The sequence below is a fragment of the Poecilia reticulata genome, linkage group LG22, assembly GCF_000633615.1.
Source record: "Poecilia reticulata strain Guanapo linkage group LG22, Guppy_female_1.0+MT, whole genome shotgun sequence".
In the NCBI taxonomy this organism is placed as follows: domain Eukaryota; kingdom Metazoa; phylum Chordata; class Actinopteri; order Cyprinodontiformes; family Poeciliidae; genus Poecilia; species Poecilia reticulata.
In genome coordinates, this window is record NC_024352.1 from 15858664 (window position 1) to 15869258 (window position 10595).

Sequence of the window (10595 nt, forward strand, 5' to 3'; positions counted from 1 at the left end):
AAGAATAGTTCAGACAGTGAGTGACCCTCAGAGAAAAGAGACTGCTCTTAAACAGAAGGTTTTGCAGTCATTGTGCTTATTGGAGACACCTGTAGCACACTGCTCAGGTGCAGTAGTTCTTTAATTGGCCCAAAGGAATTTATGCAAGTGAAAGACAATCAGGTTTTCATTTAGTAAATGTCAATGTTTGTCGTATTTACTAATGAATGAATAAAAGGTCTTCTATGTAGTCAGCAAAAATCTACTCAAGGTAGAAGTCAAAAAGGACATTTCATGAATATACTAAGAATACACATAAGACACACACATTTGAACAACAGCACTGTTGATTATGGTATAAATTAAAATTAGTTTATGTATCTTTTTCTGGTTGTCAGAAAAAAATAGATAAAACAACTTTTAGCTTGATTTTATTTAAAGACGGAGTCACTGAGGCATGTAGTTAATACGGGGCATATTTAAGACTTTAATTTTGAACTTTGGCACCAGATTCTCTTAAAAACTGGACATGACATACTCCTGTGACATTTGGAAACAAAAGGCTACATTTAAATAATATTTTTTTTAAATGGTAGATAAATAAAATAAAGCAGCCATTTCTGTGCAAAATATACATTTGTGGGTTGTTCATAATTATTCCAGCTTCATGCAACAAAGACAGAATTAGTAAGAATTTAGGGTAAAAAATAGATAAGTGCTGTCTATACTTGTATGCTATTTTTTTTTTATCAAAATATGTATAGATTAGCTAAAAATGAATCTGAAATGTTTATTATGGTGTGCAAATTAAGATCAAAGTCAAGAAATAATTATTGAAATGGTTTGTGATCAACTGTTTGACTAGCCTAATGTTTGATTTGAGATTCTTCTCAATATTCTGTTAGGTTATCTTCTACATTGGTCATTGACCCTTATCTTGCCTTACCAATATGGCGGGCGCGTCGACGTACGAGCGTACTGAAGTTCAACGCCACGTCAAAGAAGGAGAAGAAACACTGCGAGTAGTCAGCGCGTCTCGCGCTAGGGAGGAGTGCTTGCTGCGGATCCTCGAGCTCTGTGAGTTGCTATCTACTCGGGTTAGTGTTTGTCCTTTTGTCTTATCTTTTATGGAGCTCACCAACCAACAATAGCTTTAACTTTTATTTCACGCTGATACTTTTAGTTTTTACCGATGAGAAAAGATTTTGTGAAGAAAAACCGAAAATGTGTGATTTCGGTGAGCTTTTAAGCTAGCTACGCCATTCTTAACCTAGCAGAAAAGCTGTAGACATAACGACTAAATTTGTAAAATGTCAATTTAGATCAAAAGTTTAAGTAACATCCTAGTCAAAAAAATAAAAATAGTGACCTAGATTTATAATGGAAGGGCAACAGTATAGGGTGGCTGCTTCCGTCGTCAAAGTTGGCCGGACTTTAATGTTCAGGTTAATTACCGTAGACACCTGCAAGTATGTGGGTAAGCCTTTTCCTCTCCAAGTAAAAACTGATTAAAATGTATATTAAATGCATATAAAAATCCAATTTCCTTGCATGTCACTTAATTGTTACAGACAGCTGGAAACGTATATTTGTGTCAAAAAATACTAAACTAATGCAATACGCTAACATTATTAAAGATTTTTCCAGTGTATCGACAACAGTTCCGAATCAGTCATTTTTTAAAATCCAATTGTTGTCGTACCTTCAGTCTTGCTCCAGTAAGCCTCTGTAGGAATACGTTTTCTTTTTTGGAAGACTCCGCTCTCTCAAATTTTGTCTTTATTTACACAAACGAGACTGAAAATTGCAAATTTTAAGTTGCTTTCCCTCAGCTTTAACTTTGACACTGAAGATAGTTTTTAACAGATTCAGGATGGATTTTTGTTGTTGTCGTTTCCAGCCGGCCTATTGGATACGTTCAATTATAAAATTCGTCTATTTCACCTCCAATTGCTTATCCCACAGCATTTTTTTTTTATTTAATAAGCTCATTTATTTAAACTGATTAAATTAAACTGGTTGAAAAAGTAGGACATTTTGTATTTTCATACATAATTTATTATGCATACTGTTGAAAATTTTATTTTTACATTAATATATGTTTAATTATAGGATTTTCCCCATCAAATGATGTCTTTAATATTACAAAAAAGGTCTGTGCATTTAATGAACTGGAAAAGAAGATTAGCTTTTAGTCATCATGAATGTTTTGAGTGTTTTTTATTATTTTTTTAATGTCGGGTTGAAATGTTTCTGAGTGTTTATATTTCTTTAGTTATATATGTTATGGACAATGGTTTGTCCATGTTGGGTGTGCTGAGGTAAACTACTGATGTTTTCTATACGTTAATAAAGTGAAACAAATGTATGTGATGGAATTGAGCTAAATTTAATCAGATGCTTCATAAATCACCCTCCACCTTTTGGGCTCTCAATATCTCACAATAAACTTTCTAAAGCAGTGGATTAACTTAAGATCTTTGACTTTTCTTCCTTCTCCTATCACCAGACAGCAGTAGCCTCCTGAACATATGACACAAGCCTTGGCATGATGAAAACTCCTCCCTCTGCATCCCTGCGGGTCAAGCGCAAAAATGTCCGTCAGATGAGAAAGCATTTCTGCCTAAGCAGAGCGAATGGTCAGGACTCTGAAAGTTCCCTGTGGAAGATCCAGTCCGGTCAGCGTGACCCGTGTTTTGCCAAAATGCCTGCAACGGTCATCCAGCGGCAGGAAATGGCTTCATACTTGCGTCTTTTTGGTAAATCGGCATGTGGATGTGTGCATGTAGTATCAAGTGCGTTGGGGTCCTCTGAGCCTGATGAAACGCTATACAAATACAGGACATTTATTATTTACCATTTAAATGAAAAACATCTGGTGAGAGAAGCTTAAGGATAATGATTTCGGTTTCAGATGATGGCTTGATCCAAGACTTTCTCCGGATGGACTGTTGTTATAAAATGACTGACAAGGTAAAACCATTTATACTTTATAACGAACCTTCATTTTGCTTAATTCCTGTGTGCCTACTTCAGGATTTGCCCTATTTTATCAGTACCTTTTAGCCATGACCTTTGTGTACTTCAAACGGGCCCACTTCTCTATTGCTGAATACACCAGAAAGAATTTTTTCATGGCTCTGTAAGTCCACAGAAATCAGAAGAAGCTTTACAGTTTTTGTTGGAAGCACAACATTCCTGACATCAGCATTTGTTCTGTGTCTGTAGCTATCTTGCCAACACCATGGAAGAGGATGAGGAGGAAAGCAAGTATGAAATTTTTCCGTGGGCTCTGGGAAAGAACTGGAGGAGACAGTTCCCACGTTTCCTTAAGCAGCGAGATGAGTTATGGGCTCGCATCTGTTACCGAGCTGCTGTCAGTAAGAGCTGCTGTGAGGAGGTGCGAGCATTTGTCTTCGAAATGAGGCTGATAAACTCGGCGCCATCCAGAAATTTCTGTCCTCTCAGCATGGGCATTATGATTAATTTTGGGGCTTTTATCCATACATTTCAAGTGTTTTCTTTTTCTGGTTGAAGGGTGTTTTAACAAACAATATTAAAAACAATTTCATGGAGGTACTGTGCACCTCGGTTGGTGGAGGAGGCGCCCCACATGCAGAAGTCATAGTCCTTGACGCGGTTTCCCTGGATTCAATTCCTGGTCTCAGGCCATTTGCTGCATGTCTTCCTCTTTTCTCTCCAGCTTCTTTCCTGTCAAATTACTCTTCAGTAAAAGCCATTAGTGCCAAAAATAGTCTTTTAAAGAAACACTTTGACAAACTTCAGTGAGCAGTTGATTGTGATTGGTGAAAGTTAAAGATACAGCTCTGACACACACACACACACACACACACACAGATGTACTTTGAATGAGAAAAAAGTTAGGCAACCTCCTTATAGCCAGTGTTGAAGCTTGTATAATCACTCCACCCTAAAAACAGAATGGGTTCAATTGAGTATTAAAAGCCCTAAAATAATGACATTCATTCTGATCAGTGCATGTGCATTTCTGACTGGTACCCTCGCTTCTTTCAACTTTTAACAAGCTTGGAGTAGTTTGGGGTATTGTTGACTTCTGTCTCCCTGCCTCTGTCCCCAGGTAATGGCCATTGTGCCTTCTCACTTTGTGTGGCAGCGGCAGCGTTCCGATCACCACAGTGGCGCCCTGAGACAGTACAACGCACAAGGCCCTACTCGTTTTCCGCGCGGCCCGTCCGCCTCCCCCGTTTCCTGTGCCCTCTGCAATTGCAGCAGCAGGTTGCATCGCATCTCCTCCAGCCACCCATCTGCACAGACCACAAGCTACCTGAACCCATTCGCTCCTGCCTTTACATTCGAGCTCACTCCACCCAAAGCCTCCAGCAGGACGGCAGAGGAGGATAAAGATGAGGCACCAAAATTGTGCTGCTACTGTCCTGAAGAGCTTCCAAGTAAGGGCTAGAGGTTATTCAAAAGCCAAAATGCAGAGCGCTTTGCTAAAGATGAAACAAAGTTATGAATTTCTTTGTTTTCCTTTTAGGCTTTTTACTGATTGTCTAAAATCATCCTGAGCATTGCTTCTCCAGATTTTATATAGCTTTTCTTTATAATGTTGGATATCCATTAGCTATTAGCAACAAAAACTTCATACAACATAGCATAATAGGCAATGTGTATTTAAATAATTTAAGCAAATGCATGATTTTTTTACAACCGTCTTCAGAAGAAAGTTTAAAAAGTGATGTATTTGGGAAACCAGAAACAATCCAGGAAAGATGCATCATCCTTGAACAGATTAAGTGAAATAATTTTTAAATTAGGCAGAAATAAAGTAGATCCTCGTTTTCTGCCTTTTTGAAACAATTGCTTGCCAACTAATATAAGGAATAAATTGACATCTCCTAATCTAACTTGTCATTTCTCTTTGATAGGGGAGACTTCTTCCTGCGACTCCTCCTGTGACCCCTTCATAGACTGGATCAGCGAGATGTAAAACCCAAAGCTAAACTCAGCTGTTCCACCTTGTTCCTCTTTGTACCAACTGAACCGTTCTGTGCAATAATCCTTTATCTAAAACTTTGAAGGTCAGTCTTCCAGTTAGTGGCAACCTGAAACAAACATAATAAACTACACTTATTCAACGCACATAAATATGAAATAAGTTGTACACAAGCTAAGATTGTTCCAGCTACAGATTTCTCTACATATTTATTTACATTATTTATTTAACTTATTTGTAAATTAGATTTTTTTTTTTTTTTTGCAATATTTCAACCCTGGTACGCATGTTGGATTGAGAGGGGGAATCTTGTATCTTTTTTATTTTTTCCAAGTTGACTTTTTGATTACCAAATGCCTGTGAGTTTAAGAATACAAAGGCTGAACTTAAGTTCGTCTCATTGTTGTCTTTTACTAGAATCAGGTGCCGAAATGACAGCTGTTTTTATAATTAGCTAAAACATCTTTGTTACTGGGATACCTACAGACCAGAAAATGTTGGAATCTGAGTAGCCGATCTGGATAGGATTGGAAAAAGAACATTGATTCAGGTCTTGTTCATGGGTGTATTATCAACATGATTTATAACAGAGTTTCTAAAAGTATTTCTATCACCTGTGAGTTTTCATGCTGGCTTTTGAACCAAATATGCACATAGAAGTTGCATCTATCCTCAGTCCTTCCATCCATCCATCCATCTCATTCTGGCCGTATACCAATATACCCATTCAACCATGCATCTGCCAATATATCGATTGATCAGTTTTTTCTGCCATTTTCTCCCATCAGTCATCTATCAATTTCACCATTCACCCAGTTGTCCATTCTTGTATTTGTTTGTCCATCCATCATTTTGTGGATCCTCCATCTGTTTTTCCATCCATTTGTTTGGCTCTCCATCCAAGCCATCCATCATTTATGCTTCCAGCTGTCCAACCATTGTCACAATCCAACTGTACATCTGCAAAAAGTCATCCATTCACTGATTCATCAGTCTATTAATTTAAACCACCTTTCCACAAGTCCATTCATCCACCTGTACATTCTTTCTTACAATCAGTACATTTTTCAGGTTTCATGTTTGGACTTATCTTGGGATTTTTTTTATTTAAGCTAATACAAACTTTTCTATCCCTGTTTAACCATATAAATGTATACATTTTTAGATAAATAAAAAAAAAGATCCATATTTCCATCAGTTTCTTTCACTTTTCAGGCTCTGTGAGGCAACATTCAGCTCTTAAATTATGTTTTGTCTCTTCAGTGACCGTGGCTACCTCACAAGCTTCCTCAGCTTCACCAGGAATGCTGAAAAATGAAAGGACATGATCAGAATTTACTACAAACATGAAACAAAACCAGAGATTTGACCTCATTCTAACCTGTGTGACTCATCTGCTCTGGATGGGGTCGGGCTATGTAGGGTACATTACCAAATGCTGGCTCAAAAGGGGCTTCTGTAAAGATAACCAACGTTTACAGGGAGAAAAATTCAACCAATAGGATTCAAAGAAATGAGTCGTTTTCATTTGCATTTACCTCCATCGGTCCCATCTGATGATTCTTCTTCGCTGCTCGTATCTTCACCAAGGTTCAGAGCTTTCCTGGTGCAGTATTGTCCATCTTTCTGCAGGGCAGGGGCCACCAACCATTGCCTGACAGGAACCTCAATGATGCGTTCACACAAAACAGGAAGTGCAGAACACCGGAGACCCTCCAGCAGATCAATAACCTGCGTTATACTGTGAAAAGGAAATGGAGAAACACAGAATTTAGTTCCTGCTCATATATACAACAATTTAAAACTTGAAATGTTTAAGCAGAACACCTCTGACGGATGTTGCCTGTTTGGTCATAAGTATTAATTTTCACACAGATCTGTCAAACTAAAACCAATACTTGAAAACTGCCTTTATTTAAAATTAAAAGAAACACTTAGGAAGTTCGTAATTCAGAAACTTGTAGAACAATCAGCATTAAAGTCCACTCTTCTTTCATCTCATTAAGGCTTGCAGGCATGTTGCTACACAGCTATCCCAAGGTCACTACAGCATGTCAATCATGTTGAGGTTTGGATTTTTACTGTGCCGTTGTGACATGATTGTCCGGCTGATCCAGTCAGGACCAAGTTTCAGCTGTCAGATGGGCTCGCATCTCACTCTAGTAGTAAGAGGAGTTCATGGTTGATTGAACCCTAAATAACTGCAAGGTGTTCATGGCTGAAAAACAAGTCTAAATTGTCATTCCTCCACCATTGCCCTGCATTTGGTTTATTTCTCAAAAGTTGCTGTCTATATGTATCTCTATATTAGTCTTGTCTATTAAAAGGCCGTTATTTAAGAAGTCCTTCAGTTTATTCATACATAATTAAGATCATGGCCTGTGCAGCAATGTTTGTAAAGAAAAAAAGACTGCTTCAACCCCTAGAAGCAAGCCATGCTTGTTATGCCTGAACTGACCTGTCTTGAAAGCTACCATGCTATTTAAGGCATGCAGCTTCAGATTCAGTTAATTTTTTTGTTAGTGGTAGCCTTTTTATTTTTGATGTTATCGCCACCTACTGGCCTTGCGTTGATACTTCAGGGTTTTCAGAAACACAAGATGTTTTATTTCATAAAATATCTAATCTGCCTTTATGTGTTTTGAAGCGGCTGCTCACTTTGCGAGGTAGATGGCGCACACAGCTCCAGGATGCAAGTGTGGCAGCACGGTAGGTAAAACCAGGTGAGGGTCTATCAGGTCGAGCGCAACCTGCAACAGAAAGCAACTCTGACGAATGAGCAGATCTATTCATGTCAAACATGTTAAGAAAACGTCATGACACTGACCGAGTGAAATCCTCGACCAGCGAGGAGAGACGAGGCTGTGCTGAGGTCAGCGTTCAGGAACTCCACGTTGTTGGGCCACTCCTGTCCTCGTCGCAGAGCCCACGATGTCCTCCAGCGCTCGTAGTTCTTCACGGATCTTCTGTGGTGATCCTGCCTCACCTCTATGCTCAGCACGCTCCCTCTGGAACCAACTGGAGGAAATATCTGGACCCTATCGTCTCTGAATGTTGAATGAGGTCTCATTTTCATCATAATCTTGATTCACATTCTTCATCTACCACATTAATAGAAACTAGTCTTAAACCTTAATGTATTACTTGATATCTTCCTTTATAAGCGACTAGACTTGGATACCTTTTGATATGAGCTTAAACATGCAAATGAGATGCTCCTAACTGGATCTGTCCGATTTAGTACAACCCTGCATTGTTATTCATACTCATGCACTTAATTGATCTGCAATGTGTTCACACCCTGTCAACTACTCCACATGTTGTTGCTTCACAATCACAAATATTAATGTATTTTATTAGGATTTAAAATGATCAACCAACTTAAAGCAGTGCATTAATGTGAAACTGAGGAAGAGGATAAATGGCAGAAAATCAAGACCATTTGCATTCAGCCCCCTGAACCAACTTTTTAATGTTTCACATTTCACTGAAGTTACAGTTGTCTACTTTGCATATACAGAGGCTGAAGTTATGTCCATTCTTCTTTGCAATGTAGCTAGAGCTATTGGAAAGAGTCCTTCTCTGGACATTAATCTTCATGTTTTCATTGTGCAGCTGGGAGGTGAACCTCCACAACTACAGCTTTTCTTCATTAATCGCCTTGTGATTAGCTTCATTCATCTTGGCATCCTCCAGGTCAGCTTCTATTTGATTTTTTTTGCTTTGCCACATACACTGAATGGCATGTGGCAAAATCAAAGACTTTATTTTAACAATGGTTTTCTTCTTGCCACTCCTCCAAAAAGGTCAAATTTGAGCAACAAATAATAGTTGTCATTCTGTAGCTTTTGCCTTAGACTGGTATCGTCCATTTGGATGTTGGACTGCCCAGTAATGACACGTTTGCAGTTGTGTTATACTCAATGATGGATGAAACAAACTTCTATGAAATGTTGTTTTGTGACCTTACTCTGTTTTAACTCCTCCACAGCTTAGCCATCTGTTGTCTCTTGGTCTTTGTGATGCTGTTCTCTAGAAAAACTCTTGAGGCCTCAAGAGAATAACATCGCACAATAGAGATAATTCCACTTCACAGTTATGTAGTAGTTTGCTTTGGTCTCTCACATGAAAACCCAATAAAATACAGTTTGAGGTTGTAATGCGACAAAATGTGGAAAAAAGTAAAGGTCACTAAAACCTTTGTAGTTGGGATGCAAGACAGGAAAAGTGAGGCAGACAGACCTGCTCTGGACAGAAATAGGGACATTGCTCCAGACCCCGAGCCTGACTCAAGCACACAATCTCCCTCTGTAACATCCATCATCAGCAGCATGTTGGCTGCATCCTGAACACACAAGGAGATAGTGATGGAGGTTGTTAATCTGACACTGTTAAAATCCTCTGCATTTAACATCTTCACCGATACAAGACCTACCTTAGGATAGGCGATTGCAGGACCCCTCTTCATATACAGCACATAGTCCTCCAGACTGGCACGACGGAAAAAGATGGGAGCACCCCTGCCTGTCTTCAAGAATTTGCCTGCCTGCTGCCCTACGATATCATCATGCTTGATGGTTCCCCAGCTGCTCTGCAGGAGGGCCCCTTTCTGAAGCTGGAACATCTTCCTGAACTCCACCCGTCTCTTCTTTCTGTGCTCAGCAATAAGCAGCTCCCCAAAGGTGAGCAGGCTCTCCCCAAGGAGACTGGGGTACACATGCCCCTCTCCATGGTGAAATGCTGCAGCTTTCGCCTCCTCTCCTACCTCATGGCCACTGTGGGTCTCCAGATCGCCTCCATCAGTGACTGTCCCTGGATCACACCTCTGTGGATCCTCTTCATGCTGTTCTTGCTCCCTCAGATGCATCACCTCTGGGCTCAAAACATCGTGGGGCAGCAGACTGCTTATCCTCTCCAGAGGGGACAGGGGTCGCTTCCTCCTGAGCAGGAGATCCTGTTTTTGTGTCTGCTTGGGAGTTAGTTTTAAGGAGTCTTTGCTCTGTTCATCATTCTCATTAGATCTCACAGAAGCAGTGAGAAAGGTTCTGTTGCAAGGAATCATGAGTTTCTCAAACACATCTCTGTTCCTGCTGTGAGTCTGAATTGATTTGCAAGCTGTCACCAGTCTGTGCAAATACATACATCTGTGGGCTGCATGCACAGCCATCACTAACAACTCTATCACAGAAACTAAAGGAGAGAATCCCGTCTGTAGCCAGATAGAGACGTACACAGAGACATGCAGAATAAAACAAAAAAAACTAAAAGCAAAAATACGTTAAAAGGTGCGTTATTAAAATCAACTTACACTGAAAAAACAGTTAGCGCCTGTTTACACGAGGAAGGAGGTCATTGCTTCTAAAAGCACGTGTGAAAGCGTCATAAACAAGCGCCTGCAGCAGTACTTCAATGTGGCCTGCAGGTGGCGGTATTTATTGAGGCTTTTTTTTTCATACATTTAAAATATTGTTCTAGTTGACGTTTTTCCACCGATAAATAAATAATTATTAAACAACATAATTCTATCAAAAATAGTTATTTCATTTCAGACGTCAATGTCACCGCCATATTTTGGCATTTTGAATTAATAGGTTATTTTCCAAGTGTTTTCTGCAAAACTGCTGTGATAGGATGACAT

At 39.4% G+C, this 10595-nt stretch overlaps 2 protein-coding genes across 4 annotated transcripts; one reads left to right on the top strand and one right to left on the bottom strand.

The window, feature by feature from the left end:
• The first annotated feature begins 911 nt into the window (after window positions 1-911).
• Window positions 912-5347, top strand: spdya (speedy/RINGO cell cycle regulator family member A). Of its 3 annotated transcripts, none has more exons than XM_008399684.2 (7): window positions 912-1076; window positions 2493-2738; window positions 2894-2952; window positions 3036-3121; window positions 3208-3379; window positions 4079-4409; window positions 4890-5347. In XM_008399684.2, the coding sequence occupies exons 2-7, from the start codon at window positions 2528-2530 to the stop codon at window positions 4949-4951; spliced, it is 921 nt and encodes a 306-aa protein (XP_008397906.1). In that variant the 5' UTR covers window positions 912-1076; window positions 2493-2527; the 3' UTR covers window positions 4952-5347. The 3 variants fall into 3 exon arrangements, with proteins under 3 accessions (XP_008397906.1, XP_008397904.1, XP_008397905.1); XM_008399682.2 differs by having other exon boundaries at window positions 913-1076; window positions 2489-2738; XM_008399683.2 differs by having other exon boundaries at window positions 913-1056; window positions 2489-2738.
• Window positions 5348-5508: 161 nt separating this feature from the next.
• Window positions 5509-10333, bottom strand: trmt61b (tRNA methyltransferase 61B). The gene is made up of 7 exons (XM_008399685.1): window positions 9393-10333; window positions 9200-9302; window positions 7785-7975; window positions 7616-7707; window positions 6496-6698; window positions 6339-6413; window positions 5509-6264 (listed from the first exon to the last, which is right to left on the bottom strand). Exons 1-7 carry the CDS (start codon window positions 10122-10124, stop codon window positions 6230-6232), a joined length of 1431 nt encoding a protein of 476 aa, XP_008397907.1. The 5' UTR covers window positions 10125-10333; the 3' UTR covers window positions 5509-6229.
• Between the last annotated feature and the right edge of the window lie 262 nt (window positions 10334-10595).

What these genes read in the sequence shown, in the direction of transcription:
- spdya (XM_008399684.2), top strand. Translation starts at nt 2,528, where the DNA reads ATGATGAAAACTCCTCCCTCTGCATCCCTGCGGGTCAAGCGCAAAAAT. An exon ending in AAGAATTTTTTCATGGCTCT is followed by an intron (nt 3,122 to 3,207) that starts GTAAGTCCACAG and finishes CTGTGTCTGTAG; the next exon opens with CTATCTTGCCAACACCATGG. An exon ending in CTGTCCTGAAGAGCTTCCAA is followed by an intron (nt 4,410 to 4,889) that starts GTAAGGGCTAGA and finishes TCTCTTTGATAG; the next exon opens with GGGAGACTTCTTCCTGCGAC.
- trmt61b (XM_008399685.1), bottom strand. Translation starts at nt 10,124, where the DNA reads ATGGCTGTGCATGCAGCCCACAGATGTATGTATTTGCACAGACTGGTG. An exon ending in CCTATTTCTGTCCAGAGCAG is followed by an intron (nt 7,976 to 9,199) that starts GTCTGTCTGCCT and finishes TATTTCCTCCAG; the next exon opens with TTGGTTCCAGAGGGAGCGTG. An exon ending in TGCGCCATCTACCTCGCAAA is followed by an intron (nt 6,699 to 7,615) that starts GTGAGCAGCCGC and finishes TCCTTTTCACAG; the next exon opens with TATAACGCAGGTTATTGATC.